Raw genomic sequence first — 25,867 nt, forward strand, 5'->3', positions numbered from 1 at the left:
TCGGCGGGTTCCATTTGTCAAAACTCACAGATTGGCTTCTGCTGTGAGTGCCCCTTGTGGCGAAAGTGCTAAATCATGAATATATACGTGATTTTGCACAGAAGGGCTGCCCTGTAGCAGTAACAGTGCTATAGGGCAGTCATCAAGAAGTTAATACCGCAAAAAAACATGAGTTAAATCATTAAAGTCAATTTACTAAAAACAACACACATACACCTGTTCAATTGCTTGGCAACACAAAATGCTAATTAGCCAATCACATGGCAGCAACACAGTGCATTTAGGCATCTAGACGTGGTGAAAACGACTTGCTGAAGTTCAAAACGAGCATCAGAATGGGAAAAAAAGGAGATTTAAGAGACTTTGAACGTGGCATGGTTGTTGGTGCTAGACAGGTTGGTCTGAGAATTCCAAAAACTGCTGATCTACTGGGATTTTCACGCACAACCATCTCTAGGGTTTACAGAGAATGGTCCAAAAAAGAGAAAACATCCAGTGAGCGCCAGTTGTGTGGACAAAAATGCCCTTTTGATGTCAAAAGTCAGAGGAGAATGTGCAGACTGGTTGCTGCGACATTCAGATGGTAGGGTCAGAAATTGACATAAACAACATGAAAACATGGATCCATCCTGCCTTGCATCAATGGTTCAGGCTGGAGGTGGTGGTGTAATGGTGTGGGGGAAATGTTCTTGGCACTAGGAAGGTGTACCTAATAAAGTGGCTGGTGAGTGTAAAGTGTGAAAATTTTTCTTCTCTGAGCTCAGGAATGAAAATAAATTGTAACATTTCATCAGAGGGAGATAGTTTTAAGAATGAAAGCATACTAGAATGTTTTCATAGTTTCACAATATTCAATATTTCTGTGTGCCTTCTGGTGCAGTGTTAGCCTGCAAAAAAAAATTGCCAAATATAACACAAAATTTAAGAGCTAAATATCGCAAAACAAAAATATTTAACGCATTCGGTAAATAACACGTTTTTGTGAATTTACTACTTTTGAGATAAATACTGCATGAGTTATTTTAACTAAAAAAATCATACAGTATTTATCTCTTAGTTAATTGACCCCTATGCTGTGCTGCATCAGTCAACCCCAGTTTCCACTGTTTGGTGATCTTGGTGTTGGGAACATCCCAGCATTCGTGTCAGTGGAAACATACTCCACATAATTCAGCTGCATTACTGATCCTTACTCTCTTGCATTTAATTCAGTACAGAGTCATCCACTGAAGGCTTCTTGGTGCATCTGATATACACAAAGCCTTGTTCACAAAGGGCTTGTTCACACTTGACTAAATTTCTAACTCTACCAAACACTCCTATAGCATTAGTATGGGTGTTAGACAGGCGTTAATGAGCTTTAGTATGGGCATTAGACTGGCTTTTTACAAGTGTTAAAAACACTCTCAAAACACCCTATGTACAGTTTTGAAGTGTCTTATAAGTGTTTACAAGAATTAAAACCACACCACAAATGCCTATAATAAACTGTAATGTTATTAACGTGCTGCAACTGCACCACAAATGCCCTACAAACGCCTGCCAGTGCATTTGTGAAGTGTCACCATAGAGCTTCAAACTCCTCTCAAAATCCTCTCTTGTATTAAAAGAGGTATAGACTCCAGAGAGAGAGATATCATATTACCCCTGTACAAATCATTAGTAAGACCTCATCTGGAATATGCAGTTCAGTTTTGGGCACCAATTCACAAAAAGAACATTGGGGAACTGGAGAAAGTACAGAGAAGGGTAACCAAACTGATAAGAGGCTTGGAGGAGCTCAGCTATGAGGAAAGATGAGAGGAACTGAATTTATTCTCTCTTCAGAAGAGGAGATTAAGGGGGGATATGATCAACATGTATAAATTCATCAGTGGTTCATATAGTGAACTCGGTGTAGAGTTATTCACCCTGAGGTCATCACAGAGGACAAGGGGGCACGCTTTACGTCTGGAGGAAAAGAAATTTAATCCCCAAACACGGAAAGGATTCTTCACAGTAAGAGCTGTGAAAATGTGGAATAGCCAGCTCAGTGGATTGCTTTAAAAAAGGCCTGGATTATTTTTTGGATACACATAATATAACTGGATACTAACATTTATAGGTAAAGTTGATCCAGAAAATATCCGATTGCCTCTCGGGGGACCAGGAAGGAATTTTTTTCCCCTGCAGGAGCAAATTGGATCATGCTTTGCTGGGGTTTTTTTGCCTTCCTCTGGATCAACTGTGGGTGTAGGATTATAATTTTTTTCCTTTTTAATGGTTGAAATGGATGGACTTTTGTCTTTTTTCAGCCAGACTAACTTTGTAACTATGTAACTTGACATAAGCCTTCAATTTTGAAGCGACGTGATGCTAACGCTTTATGTTTTTTAATGTGAACAACACTGTGTGCTGTCCATAGTATCACTTGCATAGGCATTTGAGAAGCATTAAAAGCGCCCCCCCCCCCCCAACTCCTGATTTCAATGGCAGTGTAAACTAGGCCTAAAGATAATTCCAGAAAAGCAGGAATAGAATAAAGTATATAATGCACAAGCATTATAGGAAGTACATTTCCTAATAGAGTGTGTGTATTTATTCTGTAGGAAATTATACAGACTTAAAGGTCCATGCATGCATTTTTGGTGTTGCAGTAATGTGGTACGGTGAACTTGTGTTATTGCAGTTGCGTGGTGTGAAGGGGGCCTATAGGTTTTTGTTACTATGGTCTCTTTGCTGGACGGGATTAGTGGCTGTGTCCCAGCTGGTTCATGGGAAACAACTAGGGTATAAACTGTTAACTTGTTATTAAATCTTGGCGAGTTTCCCATCCTCAGCCATGGCATTCAGAGAAGCAGTGCAGACAGTCTGCATTGGGAGATCCTGGTCTAACTATGGTTATACAAGTGCAGGGAACTCTGGGGTGGTGATTCCACTGGATTTCCTGTTTATATCATAAGTTATATAATACTGGTTATGTTCTAATGGTTACAAATGGTAAGTTATTGAGTGTTAGTGCCTTCAGCACCATGGACAGCACAGAACATACCACTCCTTACAATTCATATACACGCATCTGCTTAAAAGGAATGCAGCATTACTATTTTTGGCCTATGTTGTGAGAAAAACTAAATACAATTTACATATCACATGAAACTGGTTCACTCACTTATCTTTAGTAAATTGGACCTTGAATTTCTCAAGTGCAAGAACAATGCATAGTGTCATTTCATTATAGGCAATATAATGATCCCATTACTGAATGTGTCGGCAATAGTGTTACCTCTATGCCACACATTTCAGCGACAAAGGTAAAGCCTATTTTCTTTTCTTTTTTTGGTGAATGGTGGATAAATCAATGTGTATAGAAAACCCTCAGCGCTATGGACCTCCTAAAGAACTTGTGCGGCTAGCATATAATGTGTTCCCACATGTAAAACATAAATAAATGAAAAAATATATATATACAAATATGGTGCTAACAATATAATACGTGCAAATGAAAAAACAAAAAACTGTGCTTGTGAAAATCATTGTGTGCTATACCAGATGTCTTACCAATACATACATATAGGACCCCACAAACTGCACATAACCCGTGCTATAAACAAATTGTGCACACAAATAACAAATAAAATATCCTAAATATTAAATTGTCCCTTTAAATCTTGAATATCAGCAAGTGGACTTGTGTGGTATATATCCTATAAATCGTGATCCAAACACACCAACTACAAGTGTCATCCTATTATGGTCTCAAAAAATGGTGAACAGTCCCATTAAATCCACTGAACTTCAAATAGACCAGTGTAACACACTACTGTATAAACGTGTACGGTGCTCCTGTGTCACCCCTTGCACTCATCTCCAAGTTTGACCTGTAATGACAGGTCAAACTGCGCTTTCCCCTTTAATCCTGGAGGGTATACTGGTAAATAGATCTTCACCACCATTAGCCAGCACTTTTAAACATCTTCAGATCACTCCACATCCATGTGAAAAGAATGCTCAATATAGTATAGTATTGCCATTAAAAAAAGCCTTTATTTAAAACAATTTAGTAAAACTCACATTAAAATGTGTCTTCCTGGGACACTACAGGGTTAAAAACTCACTATACAGTATTTGCTGTAAGAGGTGTGCAGAAATCCCTTTTCCAAAATGGCAGCACATGCACTTGACGTCATTGGCCAGGGAAAGCACAGTTTGACCTGTCATTACGGGTCAAACTTGGAGGTGAGCGCAATAGAGTGTTGGAAGTGGATGAGCACTTAGAGGTGACACAGGAGCACCATACACATTTACACAGTAGTGTGTTACACTGGTCTATTTGAAGTACAGTGGGTTTAAAAGGACTGTTCACCATTTTTTGAGACCATATTCGGATGACACTTGTAGTTGGTATATTTTGATCACGATTTATAGGATATATACCACACAAGTCCACGTGCTGAGATTCAAGATTTAAAAGGACAGTTCACTATTTAGGACATTTTATTTGTTATTTGTGTGCATAATTTATTTATAGCACCGGTTATGTGCAGTTTATGGAGTCCTATATGTATGTATTAGTAAGACATCTGGTATAGCACACACTGATTTTCACAAGCACAGTTTTTTGTTTTTTCATTTGCATGTATTATATTGTTACACCATATTTGTATATACAGTTGTGTTCAAAATAATAGTAGTGTGTTGAAAAAAGTGAATAAAGCTCAAAATCCTTCTAATAGCTTTTATTTCCATACACACAAATGCATTGGGAACACTACACATTCTATTCCACATCAAAACATGAAGAAAAATATATCAAATTTGTGTTGTTCCTCAAAGTGCTTTCCTTTGAATCACTTAATTAATATTTAGTTGTATAAGCACTGTTTCTGAGAACTGCTGTACATCTGTGTTGCATGGAGTCAACCAACTTCTGACACCTGTGAACAAGTATTCCAGCCCAGGATGATTGGACTACATTCTTTTTTTTTTTTTTTATTTACATTTTTATTTATTTTCCATATATATTGCACATTTCATCATTGTTCTCATACAAATTTGCATATCTTTAATAACATTTCTAACTATCTTTATTCCCAGTTACCACCCCCCTCTATCTAATTTCCCCCCACCCAAAGTAAAAAAAAAAAAAAAAAAAAACCTCCCTCCCCCAATATAAGCCCAATATAAGCCCACCCACTCTGCATAATTCTATTATCCCTCTTCGTACACGAATATAGGGTATGTAAATCCTTCTATCTTTCTCACATAGTTACTTCATATATTTCACCATGAATTCTTCCCATGTTCTCCACCTCTTATAAAACAACCCCATCCTGTCTTCCTGCATATAGCACAGTCTCTCCATCTTATAAATTTGATTAGTTCTTTCCACCCAATCCTCTATCTTCGGCACCTCTGGTCTATGCCAAAACTTAGGTATCAACCCCTTTGCCGCATTTAGATAGCACCATATACCCGAATCCTTGTAGTTATTTACTGATAACTCCGTACTATGTAGAAGACATACTGCTGGGTTCAGTCCTATCTTTATCCCGGAGATATTCTCAATTAATTGAACAATTGTATATAGGTAAATGGGAAAGAGATTTGGGAATAGAGATTGATGAGGATAAGCAAAGAAAAATATACAGATTAATACACGAGAATATAAGTATGAGAGAAGTGGAGGTAAATTACAAGTGTTTAACGAGATGGCACATTACACCGAACGTTGAGTATAAGATATGTGGGGAAAATTCATTAGAGTGCTGGAGGGGATGTGGAAAAATAGGCACCTTATATCATATATGGTGGGAGTGCCCAAAAATTCAGGGTTTCTGGGAGATAATCGTTCAGTTAATTGATTGGACTACATTCCGCACTTCTTCTATATTTTTTGGTTTTGCCTCAGAAACTGCATTTTTGATGTCACCCCACAAGTTTTCTATTGGATTAAGATCCGGGGATTGGGCTGGCCACTTCATAACGTCAATCTTGTTGGTCTGGAACCAAGATGTTGCACGTTTACTGGTGTATTTGGGGTCGTTGTCTTGTTGGAACACCCATTTCAAGGGCATTTCCTCTTCAGCATAAGGCAGCATGACCTCTTCAAGTATTCTGATGTATTCAAACTGATCCATGATCCCTGGTATGCGATAAATAGGCCCAACACCATAGTATGAGAAACATCCCCATATCATGATGCTTGCACAACCATGCTTCACTGTCTTCACAGTGTACTGTGGCTTGAATTCAGTGTTTGGGGGTCGTCTGACAAACTGTCTCCGGCCACTAGACCCAAAAAGAACAATCTTACTTTCATCAGTCCACAAAATGTTGCGCCATTTCTCTTTAGGCCAGTCAATGTGCTCTTTGGCAAATTGTAACCTCTTCAGCACGTGTTTTTTTCAACAGTGGGACTTTGCGGGGGCTTCTTGCAGATAGCTTGGCTTCACATAGGCAACTTCTAATTGTAACAGTACTCACAGGTAACTTTACACCTTCTTTGATCTTCCTGGAGCTGATTTTTGGTCCTTGCCATTTTGGCTATTCTTCTATCCATTTGAATGGTAGTTTTTCGCTTTCTTCCACGTCTTTCAGGTTTTGGTTGCCATTTTAAAGCATTTGCGATCATTTTAGCTGAGCAGCCTATCATTTTCTGCACTTCTTTATGTTTTCCCCTCTCCAATCAACTTTTTAATCAAGGTACGCTGTTCTTCTGAACAATGTCTGGAATGACCCATTTTCCTCAGAATTTCAGAGAGAAATGCACTGTAACCAGCATGTACAACATTTGCTGCCTTCCTTCCTTAAATAAGGGCAATAATTGCCACCTGTTTTTCAAAGAATGAATGACCTCACTAATAGAACTCCACACTGCTATTATTTTGAACATGCCCCTTTCAATTAGTGATTCAATTACACAGAATCAGCAGCATGCATGTCATGACTGTTGGATCTGTTGGATTTCTATTACTCTACTACACCTGCTAGTAAATTATTTGCCATGTAGAAATATCATTTCTACCAAAAACAGTGATTGATCAGGTTAGTGATGTCTGACTCCTATTATTTTGAACACTACTGTATATTGTTGCGCTGCATTTTTTCATTTATTTATGGTGGATAAATCAACAGAGCCAGTGCTTCCACTAGGCAAAATAGGCAGCCGCCTAGGGCAGTGGTGGGCAACCTTTTTTTTCAACTGAGCCAAATCTCGCCAAAACCACGATTGAAATTTATTTTGAGAGCCACATTTTTAAAACTGAAAATACATCCCCCATATAGTAATTCATCCCCCATAGTAATTCATCCCCCATATAGTAATTCATCCCCCATAGTAATTCATCCCCCATATAGTAATTCATCCCCCATATAGTAATTCATCCCCCATAGTAATTCATCCCCCATATAGTAATTCATCCCCCATATAGTAATTCATCCCCCCTATAGTAATTCATTCCCCATATTGTGTCAATTCACTTACCTTTGCTCCGCGCGTTCCTCTCACCGTGTTCCCGCGCCGTTCCGGTCTTCAGGGCAGACTGTGAGAGGAGAGGAGTTCGTCATGCTGCCCCGCCTACATCCTGACAGCCAATGTTTGCCACGCTCCGCGGGCCGGATTAAAAGGTCCGCCAGGCCGTAGTTTGCCCATTGCTGGGCTAGCTGCAGAGTCCTGACTTTTGGGGCTGCCGCCTGAGAGGAGGGAGGGGAGCAGGCGCCCGGCACACAGAAGAGCCGCATTAAAGTGTGCAAAGAGCCGCATGTGGCTCGCGAGCCGCGGCTTGCAGACCACTGGCCTAGGGCGCATTGTCACCCAGGGATGCCTGGACACAGCACAGGCTGGCACTCTCTCTGTGTGGTCTATGGACCTCTTGTATGAATCCTCCATTTCTCTGCAAAGTCCCCCTCTCCTCATACACAGGGAATGATGGTATCTTTACTCAATTGTCTCACAGCCTGTCCACACACATGACCATTTAGTACATATATATATATATATATATATATATATATATATATATATATATTTGTCAGTATTCCATGTAGCAGTGAAGTGTAAGCTCCCCCTAGGATGGGAAGTGATGACATTTGCCCAGGACCCTGGGTGGTCAGCAGCCTCTGATCAGAGGATCGGTCCGTACATCTCCAGTACGCACACTGGCACACATCCTCCATCTGTAACAGGGAGCCAACTAGTGACCAAATGGGGTGTGTCAGGCACTGGCTCCGCCTTCTTCTACACAGCTGGAGCCAATCAATAGGCGGAATGTGCTCTGGTTGCAGGGTTAACCCTATGTGAGTAGGATGATTGGGGCGCAATGTGTATGAGAGGGAAGTGATGTAATGCTGGGAGGCTGCCTGTCCTCACTGAGAGCTGCAGCCTGGACTCCTCACCCCAGCAGCAGCCATCAGAGGTGAGCCGAGCCTAGGAGGATGTCGGGTCATGGAGGTGACAGGAGGAGGAGGGGGACGGACAATGGTCGGGGTAAGGGGAGCGGGTTCTGTTTGATCGTGTGGGACGCCGCCACATCATGAATAATCCTTAAGCTGAGCGGAGGGCGGCAGAGGAGACTTTTTTTTTTGGTTTTCTGTCTGATTGGTTAATACAGTTTATTTATATCTGGTTAATATATATTCTGTCTTTAATATTGGTGCTGGTGGCATCTTATGGCACTTATTTTTGCAAATCAAAAGAAATTTAGCAGTTTTATGTTTTGCTGGTTTAATATTTCTACTGTTTTTAATTTTTTTTTTTTTGGGGGAGGGGGGGGGGGGCACAAGTAGCTGGACCTGCCTAGGGTGCAAAATTGTCTTGCACTGGCCCTGTAAATCACCTTCCTTTCTAAGGCTCTCCAATGATGCTTCGGCTCTCAGGTCTGCCACCTGCTGTTGACAATTTGAGAGGTCTTTCTCTCCTTTTCTTCCTGGAGGATTTTTTTTTTCATTGCCAAGAAGGTAACAGAGAACATCCCCATTCAGGGTTTCCTTGAACATACTGGAAGATAATAAATGACTTGGCTCACCCAACTCCACGTATAACTGAAAGATCACTTTAAATGGCCAGTAAACCTAACAGACACATGGCCTTACAGAATATGCCATCTACTTTTCATTATGTCGGGTTCTGTAGAAGAATCTTGGTTTGCTTCTGTGAGAATTTATTCTGTACTCCTCAATTTTAGAACACTTCTTTCCAAATCCTGAGCATGTTCCTGATTATGATGTATGATGAACTCTGGCTAACAAAATTTCTTTTTCATGCAGCTATTCAGACATCCTGATAGAGAGAGAGGTCCTGATGCAGAAGTATATTCACTTGGTACAGATTGTGGAAACAGAAAAAATTGCAGCTAATCAGCTGCGACAACAGCTTGAAGATCAAGACACTGAAATCGAAAGACTGAAATCAGAGGTATTTGTCTAAAAATGTTCCCTTGTATTTAAGTTTTTATTAAACATTATCCCATTTTATCAAGTTACTTTTTGTAGGTGTAGTTGTAAAGGTAATTTTTCAAAATATAACAAACAGATTCATATTCACCTTCACTGTGCAAAGGAATAGCACAGAGCAACCCCAAACCTCTTCTTCTCAGGTCCCCCGCCAGTACTCCTGACTCCTCCTCTCTGTCCAGTGCCCCCATAGGAAAGCGCTTCTCATGGGGACACTTGTGCGAGCTGGCTCATGGGCCCTACTGCTGCGTTCATTGACACAGACAGCAGGACTCGCCCCCCACTCCCTCGTCACTGACTTTGACTGACAGCAGCAGGAATCAATGGCTTCTGGTGCCCCAGCAAAGCCATTGAGACCCAAAAGTGAGGGGAGAGAAGAGCTGCAGACATGCTCAGTGCTGGATCAAATGTGGGCTCAGGTAAGTAAAAGGGGATGAGTGGGGATTCTCATTCATAAACATTTTTTACCATAATGCAAGGAATGCATTAAACTGAAAAACGGCTAGGCTTTATAACCACTTTAAATTGTACGTAAACCCTAACTTTTATTTTTTGCTTCATTTTGGTCAGATAAATATACTATCTAAAGCAGTTTGTAATATCTGTTTAATAAGTAATAATTAAAAAAAACAAACCTATTTATTCTGCAAAAACCAGTAAATGTGTTATTTACTGTAGTAACGTGAAAACACAATGCCTCTGCTGCACTAATATCTCAAGCCCTGCCCACGTTACCTTTGTGTACTATAAAACGCCTGCACCCTGTGTTACAGAGATGAGGAGGGGGGATGTGTTCCATATCTCTAACACACTTCCTGCCTTAGGGTGCCATCGTTGCTGTGCCATAGTGACAAATGTGAGCGTTGTCTCCTATGGCAGGAAGTGTGTTATTAGCAGGGTCAGCAGGTAAAAATCAAGGAAAAATAGTTTAACAAAAGAAAAAAAAAAGGAAACAAATGCAGCCGGCTCATCTAAGGACCAATAAGCTGCAGCATATAAAACTTTTGTTCTTGAGTTTAGATAGATGAATCAAAATGTGGCCAGTATAGCAGGGACCGGCCAAATTTTGATCATTTTGTGGCCATTCCTGCTGGACAGAAGTTAATCTAACAATCTTTCTTTATCAGCAGCCATTGATTAGTTTATTCTGAGGGTGGAGAGTCCCTGCTGTCAGAATACAATATCCCAGGGGGGAAGATTCCTCTCTCCACCTCCATTGTGTGGATAGAGGAATTCATTCCTGTTTATGTTTTTTGTTCAGCCCGCTTGATGACTGGAAAGAAGAAACAATCTATCTATGGCCAGCCTTACACATGATGCAATACTAAAACTGAGACGCACAAATGTATATGCAAAACAATTGGGAGACACAGCTGTGATCACATATCAGCAGTATGAGCTGTCATGGTTTTGTGATTATGAAAGTCTTTTGATATTTATTTGTAGGTTCTTTTCAGAGATATGGAAGTTCTTCTCTTCATGCCTTAAGCCTAGCACACGGGGCGAATGTCCGGCGGCATCGGCCAGTTCAATAGAAACCGGTCGTCATTTTTTTTTTTTTTTTTTAAATATTTATTAATTTTCCATGTAAAATACATATTTCTTCATTACTCTCATATACATACAAAACCATCAGATATATCCCTTTCTATCTTTATTCCATTACCCCGCACCACCTATCTAAGAAACCGGTCGTCATTTAACCTGTGTGTACGGCAGCCAGTCCAACAGAAGCCGGCCGTTTGTCGAAGGGGAATGACTGAAAAATGTCTGCCGATCAGTACTCTCAGCTGAGAACGCTGACTGGAGTGTTCTGTGAACACAATAGCACAGTAGGGGAGATCACTGTACCAACATCAGATAGTTAGTACAGCGGCTCCCCCTGAGGTGCTGGCTGAACAAAAAAAAAACTAGCAGTGTGTACTAAGCTTTACTCATCCACAAGAAGCTCTGAGAGATTTTTCTTGGTTGTCCAGATATTTTCTTGATTTCATCTGTTAAAGCTTATCTAACACCAAGAAGAAAAGTGTAATATGTTGCAGCTGTTAATCCATGGATGAGGTGGTTGCTTTCATTTTCTTTATCTAGGTTTTTTCTCTCTGTGATTCTGCCAGTAACACACTGTATATCCTAGGGTGACAATTCTCACTCACTGCCCTACTTCTATGGAGGAGCAGCATTGTCACCCGATGGCAGAACTACAGAACACCTCCTGCTCTCCTTTTCATCAAAACATAAGGGAAGGTTTTGTAGTTCACAGAAATAGCTGTAACTTATAAGAGTCAGCAGAACACAGGAAATTATCAGCTAACAAGAACTTTTTAGGCCAGGTCAAGTTCTCTTCTCACTAAAATCATGGAAAATGGATATTGTAGGCAGCAACCTTAAAGTATAACTAAAGGCAAAACTTTTTTTTTTAGTTTTGGATAGGGTGGAGATGAATTGTATCCCCTGTCAGTTGAAATTGCTGTCTATGTTCCTTGCTAGGGAGATTAATCCTCTCTATTTGTCTTGCTTATCATTGCAAAGTCAAAGAAACTCCAAATATTGGATTGTCTCCAGAAAAGTAACAGAGGGATAATTTTCCAAAGGGGACACTTGTTCTGGAGACCAAGAAATTCCCTTAATTTGCTGGGATTTCCTCTCACTTCCTGTTTTGGCTGTAGGACAGAAAGTGAAGGTACATCTCCCCAATGGGACAGATGGCAAAAAAACAACAAAAAACTGACAGGGATTATATCCCTCCCTTACTCTATTCAAAATAAAAAAATAAGTTGTGCCTATAGTTCTACTCTAAATCTACTCTAAAACTTTATTTTCACGATCTCACTGTGCTGCTTAGTGGAAACTTTTGCTATGAAATGAAAAAACAAAATCCTGAGAGCTTTACAGGGTTAAAGAGTGTAAGTTGTATTCACCTGACTTTGATGAAGGCCCAGTGAATGAATAAAGATATGAGATATTACAAAAATTACACTAGTGGATCAATTGAAAGTAAGTGGAAAAATGTTTGCACACACCAAAATTGATTTTTTTTCCAGTGGGTTAAAGCCTAGGTATTTGGCACATGATCTTTGCTAAAGGGAAGTATCAGGCAGTCTAAATTCTGATCCTCTCCTTTAGAGACCATATGACCAATTGTCTAGGCTTTTTTAGGCAATTTAACATGCTGTATGAAGCAAGTTGTTGCTCCTCTGGCTAGACAGGCTGAGGTCATGCCAAAAACTGGGAACTTGATTGTTTCACAATTACAGTATATTATTATGGCCAGAGAATCCATTAGTCATTATACTACTTGGTAATAACTGACCAGTATAGGTGCTCTTTAAAGCAGAACTCTGGGCAAAAAATCTTTACATGTCCTTACTGCTGATGTCCTAATGCCATCCATCTTCTGATTTACTCAGTACTTGCTCTTAAATAGCCTATTCATTTTCCAATCAAATCGTGTCCTGTTAGCAAGACCAGTGGCTGCTATGCCTCCTATTCCCCCAGCCATTTGTCTTGGCACATCCCTTCTGTAGTTTTTTCTGCAGGAAGTAGTGATGTAATTCAGCCACACTTGCTGTGGTGGGTGGACTGAGACTCTCAGACACATTCAACATGTACGGGCCTAGTGTACCTGCCCACATTCACTACAATTCCCTGTAGTTGATGGGAACTGTAGTTTCCTTTTACTGCAGAGAGAGAGGAGAGGATTTAACATAATCCCAGCTGTTACACCTCTTCCTTGGCAGGGCAGATGCTGCTATATTTTGAATTACAGAGATGAGGTCATGAAAATTCAATTAGACTTTTCTCCTAAATGGTAAAGATTTAAAAAATGTTATTAATTGTTTAGTGTTTTGTGTAGAGGGGTGTACTAATGGGTGCTTTTATGCCCTATCCTGGAGTTCTTCTTTAAGTTCCTCGTAGATTGAACACCGTGATTTTCTTTTCAAAGAAACTCTAATTATTTTTCTCTATGGTTGCATAATATTTTGAAGCAATTTACAATCCTGTCCCTTAGTAGTACTTAGTATTTGTGAAATATGATTGAACAATGTATTGTGATTATAACAGAGAAGAAAGAGAAGATGAAACATTATGAAAATCCTGCTGTTAAGAGGTAATTTGGTAGAAGCTACAATGAATGCAAAGTTCGATTGATTTCTTTAATCGCTTTTGTGGTTGGTCTTGATTTACCATACTGCATTAAAGCCAAATTAGTTCTATAGAAGAACTTTTCTATAAGAATCTTAAGCATAATGTTCCTTTTGGGAAGGAATATCAGAATCTTCGTAAACAGTAGTAACATCTAACAGTTATTAGAAAGAATGTACAGGCCCAAGGCACAGATATTACAGGAAGAATACAGCTGACGTACAGCATTGCCTTCTTATAAGAAATGGTGTTTTTATGTCATCACTTCTGTTACTTATCTAAGAAGCCCCTGTTAATGTGCCCCTTCAGGTAGCGGCCCCTTCATATCAGGCCTCACCCCCTCATATGAAAACAATGGCTTGTACTTCTGGGTATGGTGGAGCCTGTGAACTCCTCCTAACAAGCAATTCTAGTATCAATTACTAGTGGTTGATGTGACAGCGCAAAGCCTGCCACATGATGAGAGGGGCAACATCACAGCTCTCTCTAAACCTCAACACCAGCCGACACTGTGTGTTTTGTGACAGCTGCGACAGAAGAAGGAGCAGAATGATACCAATGTGAAGGTGAGGTGGGCTTTAGGCTCCATTCATACTTGTATGATTCCAAAGCTGTGCGATTTCCATTACATAGCAACCTTGATGCAACTTTGGATGGGTGCAACTTGGACATGACTTTGGCTTTGACTGTTGCACAACTGTCACATTGATATCAATAACCCCTACGTCACACAAATATGCGGCCTCACAGAACTGAGCTTTTTTCTGTGGGGCCGCTAATTTGCGTACCTGTCTTTCTGCTGGGAGTGCACCGCACAGCGCACTTCCAGTACAAAGACTGGGGTGTCACTGAGAGTCCTGGGTTCCATTCTAATGATCGGGACCTAGGACTCCCGATTCCGGATCACATGATTGCTGTGATAGCCTCTAATTGGCTATCACAGTGATCAGTCACTGTATAGCCCACCTCCTTGTTTTTTTTTCTCTATGAATGGAGGAGTGAGATATAGTGTATCTCTCTAACTCCTTGCATAGAGAAAAAAAAAGTGTGTTTAAAAAAAGGGATAAATAAATATTTAAAAATAAAATAAAAAATAAAGAAAAAATACCTAGATCAAGTTTTGATCTAGTTCAGTGCCATCGTTAGTGATTGGGTCAGGGTCAAAGGTCAGGATTTTTATTTTTCTATTTTTTTTAAATTGGTATCAGTGTCAGTGTGTTTTAGGTAAAAGAAAAACCAAAAACAAAATGCGCACTATTGTTTCTCAGCTGTATTACGGGTACAAACAACAAATAACATACACATATATAGTATCGCTGCGATCGTAAAGAGCTGGAAAATGTATTTCTGGTTGTTCTTTGGTGGTAGGTTATGGTAGTAACAAGAAACACACAGATAAATTTAAAAAAATATTTTTTTTTTAATATTTTGGGCCAGTTTTTGATAATAAAAAAAAATCAAGAGGTATCCATTGCCATTTACCACCAAATGAAAGCCCAATTTGTCCTGAAAAAAAACAAGGTATAATTCACCTGGATGTCGGAAGTAGTTGTGATGATATGTACGGTTTTACTAACACATGTCAACATTGCAAAATTGTGCTTAGGCATTAAGATTTGTTTTTCCCTTAGGCGTGAAGGGGTTAAGATGTGACATTCATGCGACTTTTGAAAGTTTACGTTGTAGTCTGTGGCATTCAAGTCACATGAAAGTCAGATCACGTAGTGCAGGAATGTTTTTAAATCCACATCGGCTTTAAGTTGCATAGATTTGAATGACTTCAATTGCAATACATGGGCTGTGATTTGTCATGTGACTTTATGTGTCAAGAGTCACATGGAAAGTTGCGCAAGTGTGAATGGAGCGTTAAACAGTCCCTAAATGGGCAAAGTGACAGGGTTTCTATAATCAGCTAGATTTTTATCTATCATTGAAGGGTAGTGTGTTTATTTTTTTTCTTTGCTTTGGAGGCTACCTACTAAAATAGTTACATAGTTACATAGTTAGTCTGGCTGAAAAAAGACAAAAGTCCATCCAGTTCAACCATAGAAAAAAAAAAGTTATAATCCTATACCCACAGTTGATCCAGAGGAAGGCAAACACCCCCCCCCAGCAAAGCACGATCCAATTTGCACCTGCTGGGAAAAAAATTCCTTCCTGATCCCCCGGGAGGCAATCGGATATTCCCTGAATCAACTTTACCTATAAATGTTAGTATCCAGTTATATTCTGTGTATCTAAGAAATAATCTAGGCCTTTTTTTGAAGCGATCCACTGAGCTGGCCAGAACCAACTCTTGAGGGTGTCTATTCCACATTTTCACAGCTCTTACTGTGAAGAAACCTTTCCGTGTTTGGATATTACATTTCTTTTCCTCCAGACGTAAAGAGTGCCCCCTTGTCCTCTGTGATGACCTCAGGGTGAATAGCTCTACACCAAGTTCACTATATGATTCACTGATGTATTCATACATGTTGATCATGTCCCCCCTTAATCTCCTCTTCTCAAGAGAGAATAAATTCAGTTCCTCTAATCTTTCCACATATCTGATCTCCTCCGTGCCTCTTATCAGTGTGGTAGCCCTTCTCTGTACTTTCTCCAGTTCCCCAATGTTCTTTTTGTGCATTGGTCTCCAAAACTGAACTGCATATTCCAGATGAGGTCTTACTAATGATTTGTACAGGGGTAATATGATATCTCTCTCTCTCTCTGGGTCTCTCTATACCTCTTTTAATACAAGAGAGGATTTTGCTCGCTTTAGAAACCACAACTTGGCATTGCATGCCATTATTAAGCTTGTGATCTACCAGAACCCCCAGATCCTTCCCCACCATTGATTCCCCCAGTTGTACCCCCCTAGTATGTATGATGCATGCATATTCTTAGCCCCCAAGTGCATAACCTTACATTTATCAACATTAAACCTCATTTGCCACATAGTTGCCCAATTAAACAGTGCATTGAGGTCGGCTTGTAAGTTGAAGACATCCTGTAAGGACATCATTCCACTGCACAGCTTGGTGTCATCTGCAAAGACTGAAATGGAATTTTTAATCCCAGACCCTATATTGTTTATAAATATATTAAAAAGTAAGGGTCCCAACACTGAACCCTGGGGTACACCACTGATGACCCTGGACCATGCAGAGTATGAATCATTAACCACTACTCTCTGAATACGATCTCTTAGCCAGTTTTCTATCCATTTACATACAGATTTTCCAAGCCCGTAGACTTTACCTTACACATTAGCCGTGTGTGGGGAACTGTGTCAAACGCTTTTGAAAAATCCAAGTATACCACATCCACTGTCACCCCCCTGTCCAAGATTTTGCTCACCTCCTCATAAAAAGAAATCAGATTTGTTTGACAACTTCTGTCTTTTATGAATCCATGCTGTCTGTTGCTTAAAATATTTTTTTCCAGCAAGAACTCATCTTTGTGGTCTTTTATTAAACTCTCCAGTATCTTCCCAACTATAGAAGTTAAACTAACAGGTCTATAAATACTTGGTAAAGATTTTGACCCCTTTTTAAATATTGGCACCACATTGGCCTTACACCAATCCAGTGGTATTATACCAGTCATTAAAGAGTCCCTAAAAATTAGAAACAATGGCTTTGAAATGACAGAGCTCAATTCTTTAAGGACCCGTGGGTGTATGCCATCCTGTCCAGGTTCTTTATTCTCCATTGTGAATAGTTTGTTTATAGTACAGATTCAGCCCAATATGTAGAGGCAGTTATGCACTTTTTGCAGTTTTCTTCAAGCATATGCATGCAACATATGGAAACCATAAATTTGTTGGTATATAATCCCAGGAGCAGTGATCAAATTAATAACCAGTAGGTTTACGATGAGGTGGCCAAAATGAACCTAAGTCTTCCACTAACAATACTGAGAGGGCAGCCTTGGGTTTTTATAAAACAGAAGGCATTTTGATCATAAAACTAAGAGATTTAAGCTCATTTAAAGCATTCCTAAATCCAGTTTTTGTTTGTTTTCACTAGAACGACTTTTGAATCCACCCACTGCAGTGTGCTATCAATCAAAGGTTAAGAGGACCTGATGGGGAACTAGTCTCCACCGACCTGTGGACCTGATGGGGAACTAGGCTCTACCCATCTATTGACAAGTCATTTCCCAAATATGTCCATATTTGGGTAATGACATCAACCATATCCCATTTATGTTTAGCTTTCAGCTGGGGAAATTCCCAGCTGGTAGATGAATGGGGCTGTGGATACAGCTCTGTGTGAGAAGCTGTTACATACTGTACATGACAGCGGCCTGATGAGTGTACTTCTTTGAAGATCCATTGTAGGTCTCCCTAGATAATTCTACACTTTGATATTGCTATAACAGCTTCCGAGCAGAGTGATACCAAAATGAATGGTGTTAAATATTTAAATTAGTATACTTATGAGACAGGGAAAACATCTGCTTATGTAGTGAACTAACTTCTATGTATTAAGATACTCAAAATATGTACAGATATCATATAAGCTGCTGATAGCTTTTTGTTTTGTACATGATGTAGTCTTTGTGTATTGGTATGTATGAAGTATGTTGAAGGACTGAGAGTCTAGATCCAAAATACAGTGTATATAGCATAAAACCACAAACGCTCCATCTTTCCTATGGGAAACAGAAAAGTAATGAACTCCTTTTTTAATCAGTTCAACTCTCACACCTGTATACCATATGGACCAGAGCAATTTTTACATTTGTGTAATGGGCCTATTGATTCAGAACTAAGTTGTCATTACTTAGGATATCAAAGTAATACATGTGTAGTTTTTTTTTAGCACAAACAAGGCTTTCTCCTGGCAATATTGTCTTGGAAAAAAATATTATTTTCTAGGCAATCTATATACAAAAGTTGTAGCAAAAAAAAAAAAGACTTTTTCTTGTTTGACCAGTGTTAGTTTTAAAACAAATGATCTCGTTGATAAAAGGTGCATATTTTATTCATGTATAATGACAATAATTTCTTGTTTTGATTACAAACCATAGCAAAGGCATTTACAAATGAAACAAAGGTATTTTTAAAATTTCATTTATTATTATTATTATTATTATTATTATTATTTTATTTATTTAAAAGCATCACTAAAAAAATTAAAAGATAACTAAACTCAAAAGCAAAAATGCAATATGTTGCAGCTTAGAGTCTTTACATGTGGTGACTGTTAATTTTCTTTTTTTTTAAACTAATAACATTTTCACTGAATACAGAAAATACCTGTTTATCTTTCTAAAATGCAGTATCCTTGTCACTTTTTTCACCATTTGAGTGGGCTGCTTAATGCACCAAAAAAACATGCATGCAACATTTTCAGCTTTGTATATATATATAAGAGATTACTGGTAAATGTGGCTAGAAAGCTGGAGGGGCTGGTTGTACTACACATGCCCAAAGTATGTCAATGAAACTTTTTGGGGCATGTGCAGCACTCCCAGTGTCCATAATTGGTTAAAAATGTTTGCTTCACCACTATTGGTAAAGTAGAGTAATGTATGTCTATGTTTATGTTAATCTTGAAGAAAACAAAATTATGTCTCAAAGACTGAATATCACAGTGATCATAAGTAAATGAATAACAGTTACCGATATAAGTATGCTGCTTGAGAAAGCACATCCTGTCTTTATGTTACTTATAATAACGAAAGTAGAGGTTTGAAGTGCTGAGCGGTTTAGAAGAGTGGTATGGTTTGTGGTAACTATGAACCTGTATGGGGAGAAAACCCCATGGAGTGGATAAGCTGTATTATTGCATAATTTAAATTTAGGCTATTTTATCTGATTTATACAATATATAAATATTCCAGTAGGCTGAAGAATCATTTAACCAATAACTTTTTTCTGTCAGTCAGTATTAATTGGTATTGTTTCTATAATGTTGGATCCATCATATGATTTTTTTGTACTTTAGTCAAATTTTCTGAAAAATTGGACCATGCATGGCCAGTCAAAGTTACATTGCTCCTGTCATTTATTATTTAGTTACATCTTTTTGATTCTGTTGAATTATAAGTGACCTTCAACATAAATTCTTTGTGATCTTTACCAGATTGTAGCTCTCAATAAAACGAAGGAACGGATGCGTCCTTACCACATCAACCATGAAGAAGAAGATCCGGACATCAAGAAAATCAAGAAGGTAACCTGCAAACAACAGAATAAAGTTTTGACACTTTGCTGATGTTCCCTCATAGTCATTCAGGGCGTACATTTTCCACATGTCTATCGGACAGTAGCCTATAGGTGTGCTTTACCTACAGTACAGGTCACTGGCTCTTCTATTTCTGGAGTAGTACATCCTTTCATATGTACATATTATATCCAAGTGGATCAGCTAAAGTATCATATGTACCTGGAGTTAAACTTTTTTGACAACTATTAATATGGCCACCATTTCTGAACTCTTTTTGAAAGAGTGGCCTGGTGCTTTTAGTGAACGAGAGTCTTATATGGTTCTTGAAAGCTTTAAAAATAGGTCAAAAGTCCTTATGGGCTCACCTGGTTAGTGTCTCTAAGTATTGAAGCAAGAGGGTCTACATGGCAGCCAGGCAACATGGCAGTCTACATGGCAGCCAGCATTTCCAAAGAGAAAGGGTAGTTTGTTTTAGCAGGTTTCCTTTAAGTGACCCCTTTTTTTCTCCAGACTAGATGTTTCCTAAATATGTTTGATGGTTTATATTAATAATGCTCAAATGATGATTTACACCAGTTTCAGGAAGCAGCTTAGCTAGAAATATCAATGCCCTGCATGCTAGGTTATTTCTGATTGCAAACAGTAAGGTGTATACCTATAAAACAGTGAATGTGACTTTAAAGCAGAGCTCCACCCAAAAGGGGAAATTTCGCTTTAAGCCTTTTTCCCCCACTCCCCATTAAGGATTGGCACCTTTAGGGAGCGGGTACCCGAATTTGACAGGTACCTGCTCCCACTTCCGCTGCGATCGCCTAGGTAGTCATAAGTGGAAGTTGTTCTTCCCCCTCCCTCCCCGTAGTCTTCGGGGACACGTGACAGGTTCCAGAAGACTATGGGACCATTCACAAAGCACAGTGCTTCTTGTGCATGCACAGTGGGCACCCAGCTGTGAAGGCGCAAGTCACAGCCGGGTGCCCACACTGAAGATGCCAGCGCCAGGGAGAGAAGACGGCTGGTGAAACTAGTGGTGGTGAGGACACCGCTGGACCGAGGGGCAGGTAAGTGGCTATATTTTAAAAGTCAGCAGCTACAGTTTTTGTAGCTGCTGCCTTTTATTTTTTTTCAGGTGGAACTCCGCTTTAATCAAATATTCATTGAATTTTCCTGGTGCATTTGCTATAAATGGCAACCAAAGACAGATATTTCAGCATAGCTGATAAGATAATGATAGTAAGAATTTTATATATAATAATTTAATGTGTGAACTCTAGCTTTTTTTTTGTTTTTTTGTTTACTAGTTTATATATATAGGTTGCCTTGATTGAGGAAGAAGATAAATAAAAATGTGTCAGTGATATCTATTGGTGCCTGTTTGTACTCCCAAGAATTTGGGAACAAATTGGTGTAATTAAGTGTATGTCAAGGCAAAATGTAAAAAAAAAACCTATGCAGTACATCTCTGTAATATATACACATTTTTGCTTGTTTTATGCCTTTGAAAGTCCCTGCACTGTGAGCTCCTGAGTCCTGTTGTGGGATGACATCCAGTTGTCTTTTTCTAAACTGCTCAACCACTCACACTCTCAGATCTCTACAACATTAAGTGGTTGTAAAGGTAAAAGGTTTTTAACCTTAATGCATTCTCTGTCCACTCCTCCTTGTCTGTGTGCGCTCCCATAGCAAGCCGCTTGTTATAGGGGCACAGATGGGCTCCCTCCCGAGTGTGACTCCTGCTTCTGCCTGATCCTCCTGCGAGGATGAAAGAGAGGAGAGAAAAACTGCAGACGGTCACAGTGTTGGATCAATAAGGAGACAAGTAAGTGTTTAGGGAGGTGGAACGAGAGGAGCAGCAAGTGGAAGGTTTTTACTTTAATGCATAGATTGAATAAAACCTTTTAACCTTAGAACCACTTTAAGGGCAGCCCAGTGTTTTGTTGGTAAAAAATATTATCCTCACCTGAATTGCACACTGCTGTGATCTTCTGCAATGTGGCTCCCCGACTTAATCATTGTAATTTTAGCTCTCTTACACCCCGGTCACATCAAGCCTGACTTTGAAATCATGCGACTTACAGTGAAGTTGCACAATTTCAAAGTCGGGGGACCCGCCGATTTCAGGTGCGATATGCAAGATATCTGACACAGATGTCTATGCAAATCGCACTACAATTAGTGCATTCACTACTTTGGACCAAGTCGGATCCGCACCGATATGACCGCTGTAATTCCTGACAATAGGGTGTGACTTGGCATGCGATTTGCAAGTCGCATGGCAAGCAAATCGCATGTCAAGTTGCACCCAGTGCGACCGGGTTTTTATTGCTGTTTTTAAGGCCTAGTAAGTTTAATTTTTGTAAGCGAAGCATAAATCAGTTGCATCACTTACCATACATAGCAATGCGATCATGCCCCAATCTGATATGAATAACACACACAATTGTCTCCTTTTTCTTTTATAAAATAAACTCTGTGCACTTCAGTGCAGGTTTAGTCACCGGTCACAACACTGCGATTTAAAATCACGTGATTTATGTGCAATTTCACTTTGTGCCCGGTCATACCTGTGTGATTTCAGGTGCGATTTGGGAACTGAAATTGCACCTTAAATCGCACCTAGTGAATGTCGGTGTCTTAACATGTGCGATTTGCTGCAACGCAATTTCTAAAGAAGTTCTTACTTTACCTTTTCTTCAGTTTTGTTGATATTCACATACATAGAATATAATGGAAATCACACTGCTAATTGCAGGAAATCGTTGAATATTTTCACAAGTAGCAATAAAGTCTTCAGAAATCGCACCTGAAATCATGCTGAATTTGCACACGAATCTCGTTATTTTAAATCGCTGCGGTGTGACCGGTGACGTACACAAAATATTGCAGAATCTTAGTACTCATTAGTTCAATATAGGAGCCAGCAGATATCTTAAAATAGGTCATTTAAATTGAGAGCAAATTATATATTTTTTTCCCCAAAACATGATGCTAATTGTAATTTCTTTATTGTCAATTCAGGGACACAACTTTATGGATAATAGGCAACCCGGAGTTATACTGCTGACTACAAGAGAAATGGCACATACTGTAGAAGCTAAAGGCCAGCTTCCTAGAGACCTTACCTTACTGGTAGATTCATGCCATACATTGCCAAGCCTTGGAAGTCTTTCTAGTTAGCCAATGAGCACAAGTTTTCCAGTTTTATACTGACGTTTTCTCTGCGCTGGTATAGAGGCAGTAGAAATTCTGCTTCTACATTCTATATATTATGCACAGCTCCCACCAAACGGGTCCAAAAGGGCAAAGGTTGAAGCTAAACCATTGACACATGGTCAATAGTGCTTATTATAAAATACCCCTTACATGTTGGTATTTGTAGAACCTGCCCTTACATTGGCGGTCATTGTAGAATTCCCCCTTACATTGGTGGTCGGTGTAAATTCCCCATTACATTGTGGGTCATTTTAGGGCCACCCCATAAATTGGTGATCAGTGTACATTTTCTATTACACTGGTGATCAGAGTAAATCTCCGCTTACATTAGTGGTCAGCAGGGGCGGACTGACCATTGGGAAACTCGGGCACTGCCCGAGGGCCCGGGGTCAGTAGGGGGCCCCATGAGATGTCCCTGGTACCTTTTTATAGGCTTTTTTTGGGTGTGGTTTGAGTGTGGGCGAGGACACAGGGGCCCCATGATCCTCTATTGCCCGTGGGCCATGAGTTGTCAGTCCGCCCCTGGTGGTCAGTGTAGAAATCTCCCCCCCCCTAACATGGGTGGTCACTGCAGCTATATGAATACCGAGATAGTAACTGCATCTGATTAGATGATACATCTGATAGGATGCAGGCACTGGCTGATAATTTTCCAGTTCCTTTGATTCTGAAGCTGTTAAAGCGGATTTTCAAAAAATAAAAGTTAGCAGCTACAAAAACTGTAGCTGCTGACTTTTAAAAAACAGCCATTTACCTGTCCCTCGGTGCTGCTGTGTGTCCCCCGCAGCTTGTTTCACCGGCGGTCCTGTATTCTAGGAGGCTGACATCTTCAGTATGGGCACCCGGCTGTGATAGCTTGCAGCTTCAAAGCCGGCTACCCACTGCACATGCGCGAGTAGCGTTGCACTTCGTGAATGGTCCTGTAGTCTTCTGGGACCTGTAACGTGTCCCAAAAGACTACAGGTAGGGAGGGAGGAGACCTTCCGCTTCCGATCGCCTAGGTGATCGGACCGGAAGTGGGAGTGGGTACCTGTCAAATTCGGGTACCCGCTCCCCAAAGGTGCCAATCCTTAATGGGAAGCAGTCCTTAAAGTGGAACTTCCCCTTTTGGGTGGAGCTCCACTTTAAGTTGGGTGGTGCCAACAGGGACATCCTTATCTCAAATTTCTTCTGACTTGGTAGGAGCCATGTATGACTAGCTAGCTAAACAAATAATTAAATAACTACTTTTTACTGGTGAACAATACCCAAGTGTCTGCTTATCTTTTTTTCTGTCCTTATTATGAAACATTTTTGTGTATATACAATATTTAAAAATTAAATTGTACAATAGGTTAATGATATGCCTCTTGTAGAACCACACCTAATTTAAATGATTGCCCCAACCCTAATTAAAGTACATTCTGCATTTATAATAGCGTGCTTGATGCACAACAAAAAAAAGGTGCCCTTGGTAATTTTTTTGAATTGTTCTTTTTGCCCAAAGTGAACTCTGCTTTTCACCATAATGAGTTGTTTATGTTGTCCTTTCTGTGACCAATACCGCTTCACACCTAGGAGATCTCTCTCTAATGTGTGAATGTACTGAGGGCTGTCAGGTTTTTTTTTTCCTGACTTTTTTTTAGGCCAATGGCTTCCCTGTTTGTTATTCCATAAGGTCCTACATGAGTTTCTCTGGCCTTCAGGTACAATATTTCTAAGTGGAATAAACAGGTTGTTGTTGAGGCCTAGGTGTGTAGGCTTGTGAGTTAGGAGCTAAAGTGCCTGTTTTTCCTATTATAGCTTGCTCCACTGCGACAGTTCACAAATACAGTCACACTATTCCCAGCACACACTTTCCTGCAAAATGGCTGTGAATGTAGATGGGTGCTGCAGCGACTATCTGCTGGAATCCGAAGCCAATCAGAATAAAAGTATGTCAACAGCACACCTACCACCATGCTCACTTGCCTGATGAAGGGATCCTTTGTGGCTCCAAAACGTTGCTTCAGATGGTATGATGTGATCGCTGAATAAAGCCTTGGACCTGTTCTGGATTTCCGTGGTGTGCTGGTGACATCTTTCATTCCCAATGGGACAGTGAGTACATCTTGGGTTTTTAATAATCAGGCCTGCGACCTGGTCTTCTGTTAACACATTTTTCAAAGTGGAGGTATCTTCCTCTGCAAATGCTTGTTTCATCTGAAAATTCTACAGGCAGCTATATACAGGCAGCCTGTCCTTGTTCTTCCTCTGTTGGACTTTTTATTGTTGAGCTGATTTGTCTGTGATGTTTTTGCTGTGACCTCCCCTTAGTTTCAAACTCTTTTCTACATTCCTTGATTGCTTATTATGTATGAAGCTGTGTTCCTCAATTGATATACAGAGAAAATAGGACTTGTGGACTCACTGTAAAATCCTGGTTTTTGAGTCCATTGAGGGCCTCTTTGGACTGCTTTTCACATCTGGCAAGATGTGAGGTAAGAGTGTTCATAGCTTCTAGGGAAAGGGTGTCAAAATCAATTTCATTGAGAGCTGCAACAGTATTATGGTTGCCCTCAAAGAGCCGGTTGTATCTGTAAGAATAGATCTTCAGATCATTCCCCTGCCACTTCATCAGATGCCAAGCGCCCCCACCATCAGAAGTTAGGAGTCCCCCACCCTCCCTTACAGCACAGTGCACCCCCTTATCTTGTGCTGCTTCTCAGAGCAGAGCTGGGAAGTAGAAAGTGCAGGATCTGGAGGAGGACCAGTGGAAGGCTGGAGTCAGCTGCTGGAGTCTGCTGAATGCTGAGACCAGGGGAGGTGGAGATGAGGGGTTGCTGTGGCTGCACACAGAGGTGCAGGATTTGTAGGAGGTGGGGCAGAAACAAAGGGGGGGTGTCACAGCTGCAGGAGAGGTCCGAGGGCTACATGAAAAGGCTTTTGGAGGCCAGATTCAGACC

The 25,867-nt window shown here is 40.1% G+C and overlaps 1 protein-coding gene across 1 annotated transcript in view; it reads left to right on the top strand.

The window, feature by feature from the left end:
- The window catches only part of RASGRF2 (Ras protein specific guanine nucleotide releasing factor 2), a 454,295-nt gene that overhangs the window by 162,197 nt on the left and 266,231 nt on the right, over positions 1-25,867 (top strand). The window contains exons 3-4 of the mRNA XM_089693224.1: positions 9,247-9,394; positions 19,650-19,739. Coding sequence (XP_089549350.1) covers positions 9,247-9,394; positions 19,650-19,739 — 238 coding nt within the window. The remainder of the gene's footprint in view (positions 1-9,246; positions 9,395-19,649; positions 19,740-25,867) is intronic.

This window comes from Staurois parvus, unplaced genomic scaffold, assembly GCF_062004578.1.
Source record: "Staurois parvus isolate SC_StPar_1 unplaced genomic scaffold, SC_StPar_1.0 ptg000618l, whole genome shotgun sequence".
Taxonomy (NCBI): domain Eukaryota; kingdom Metazoa; phylum Chordata; class Amphibia; order Anura; family Ranidae; genus Staurois; species Staurois parvus.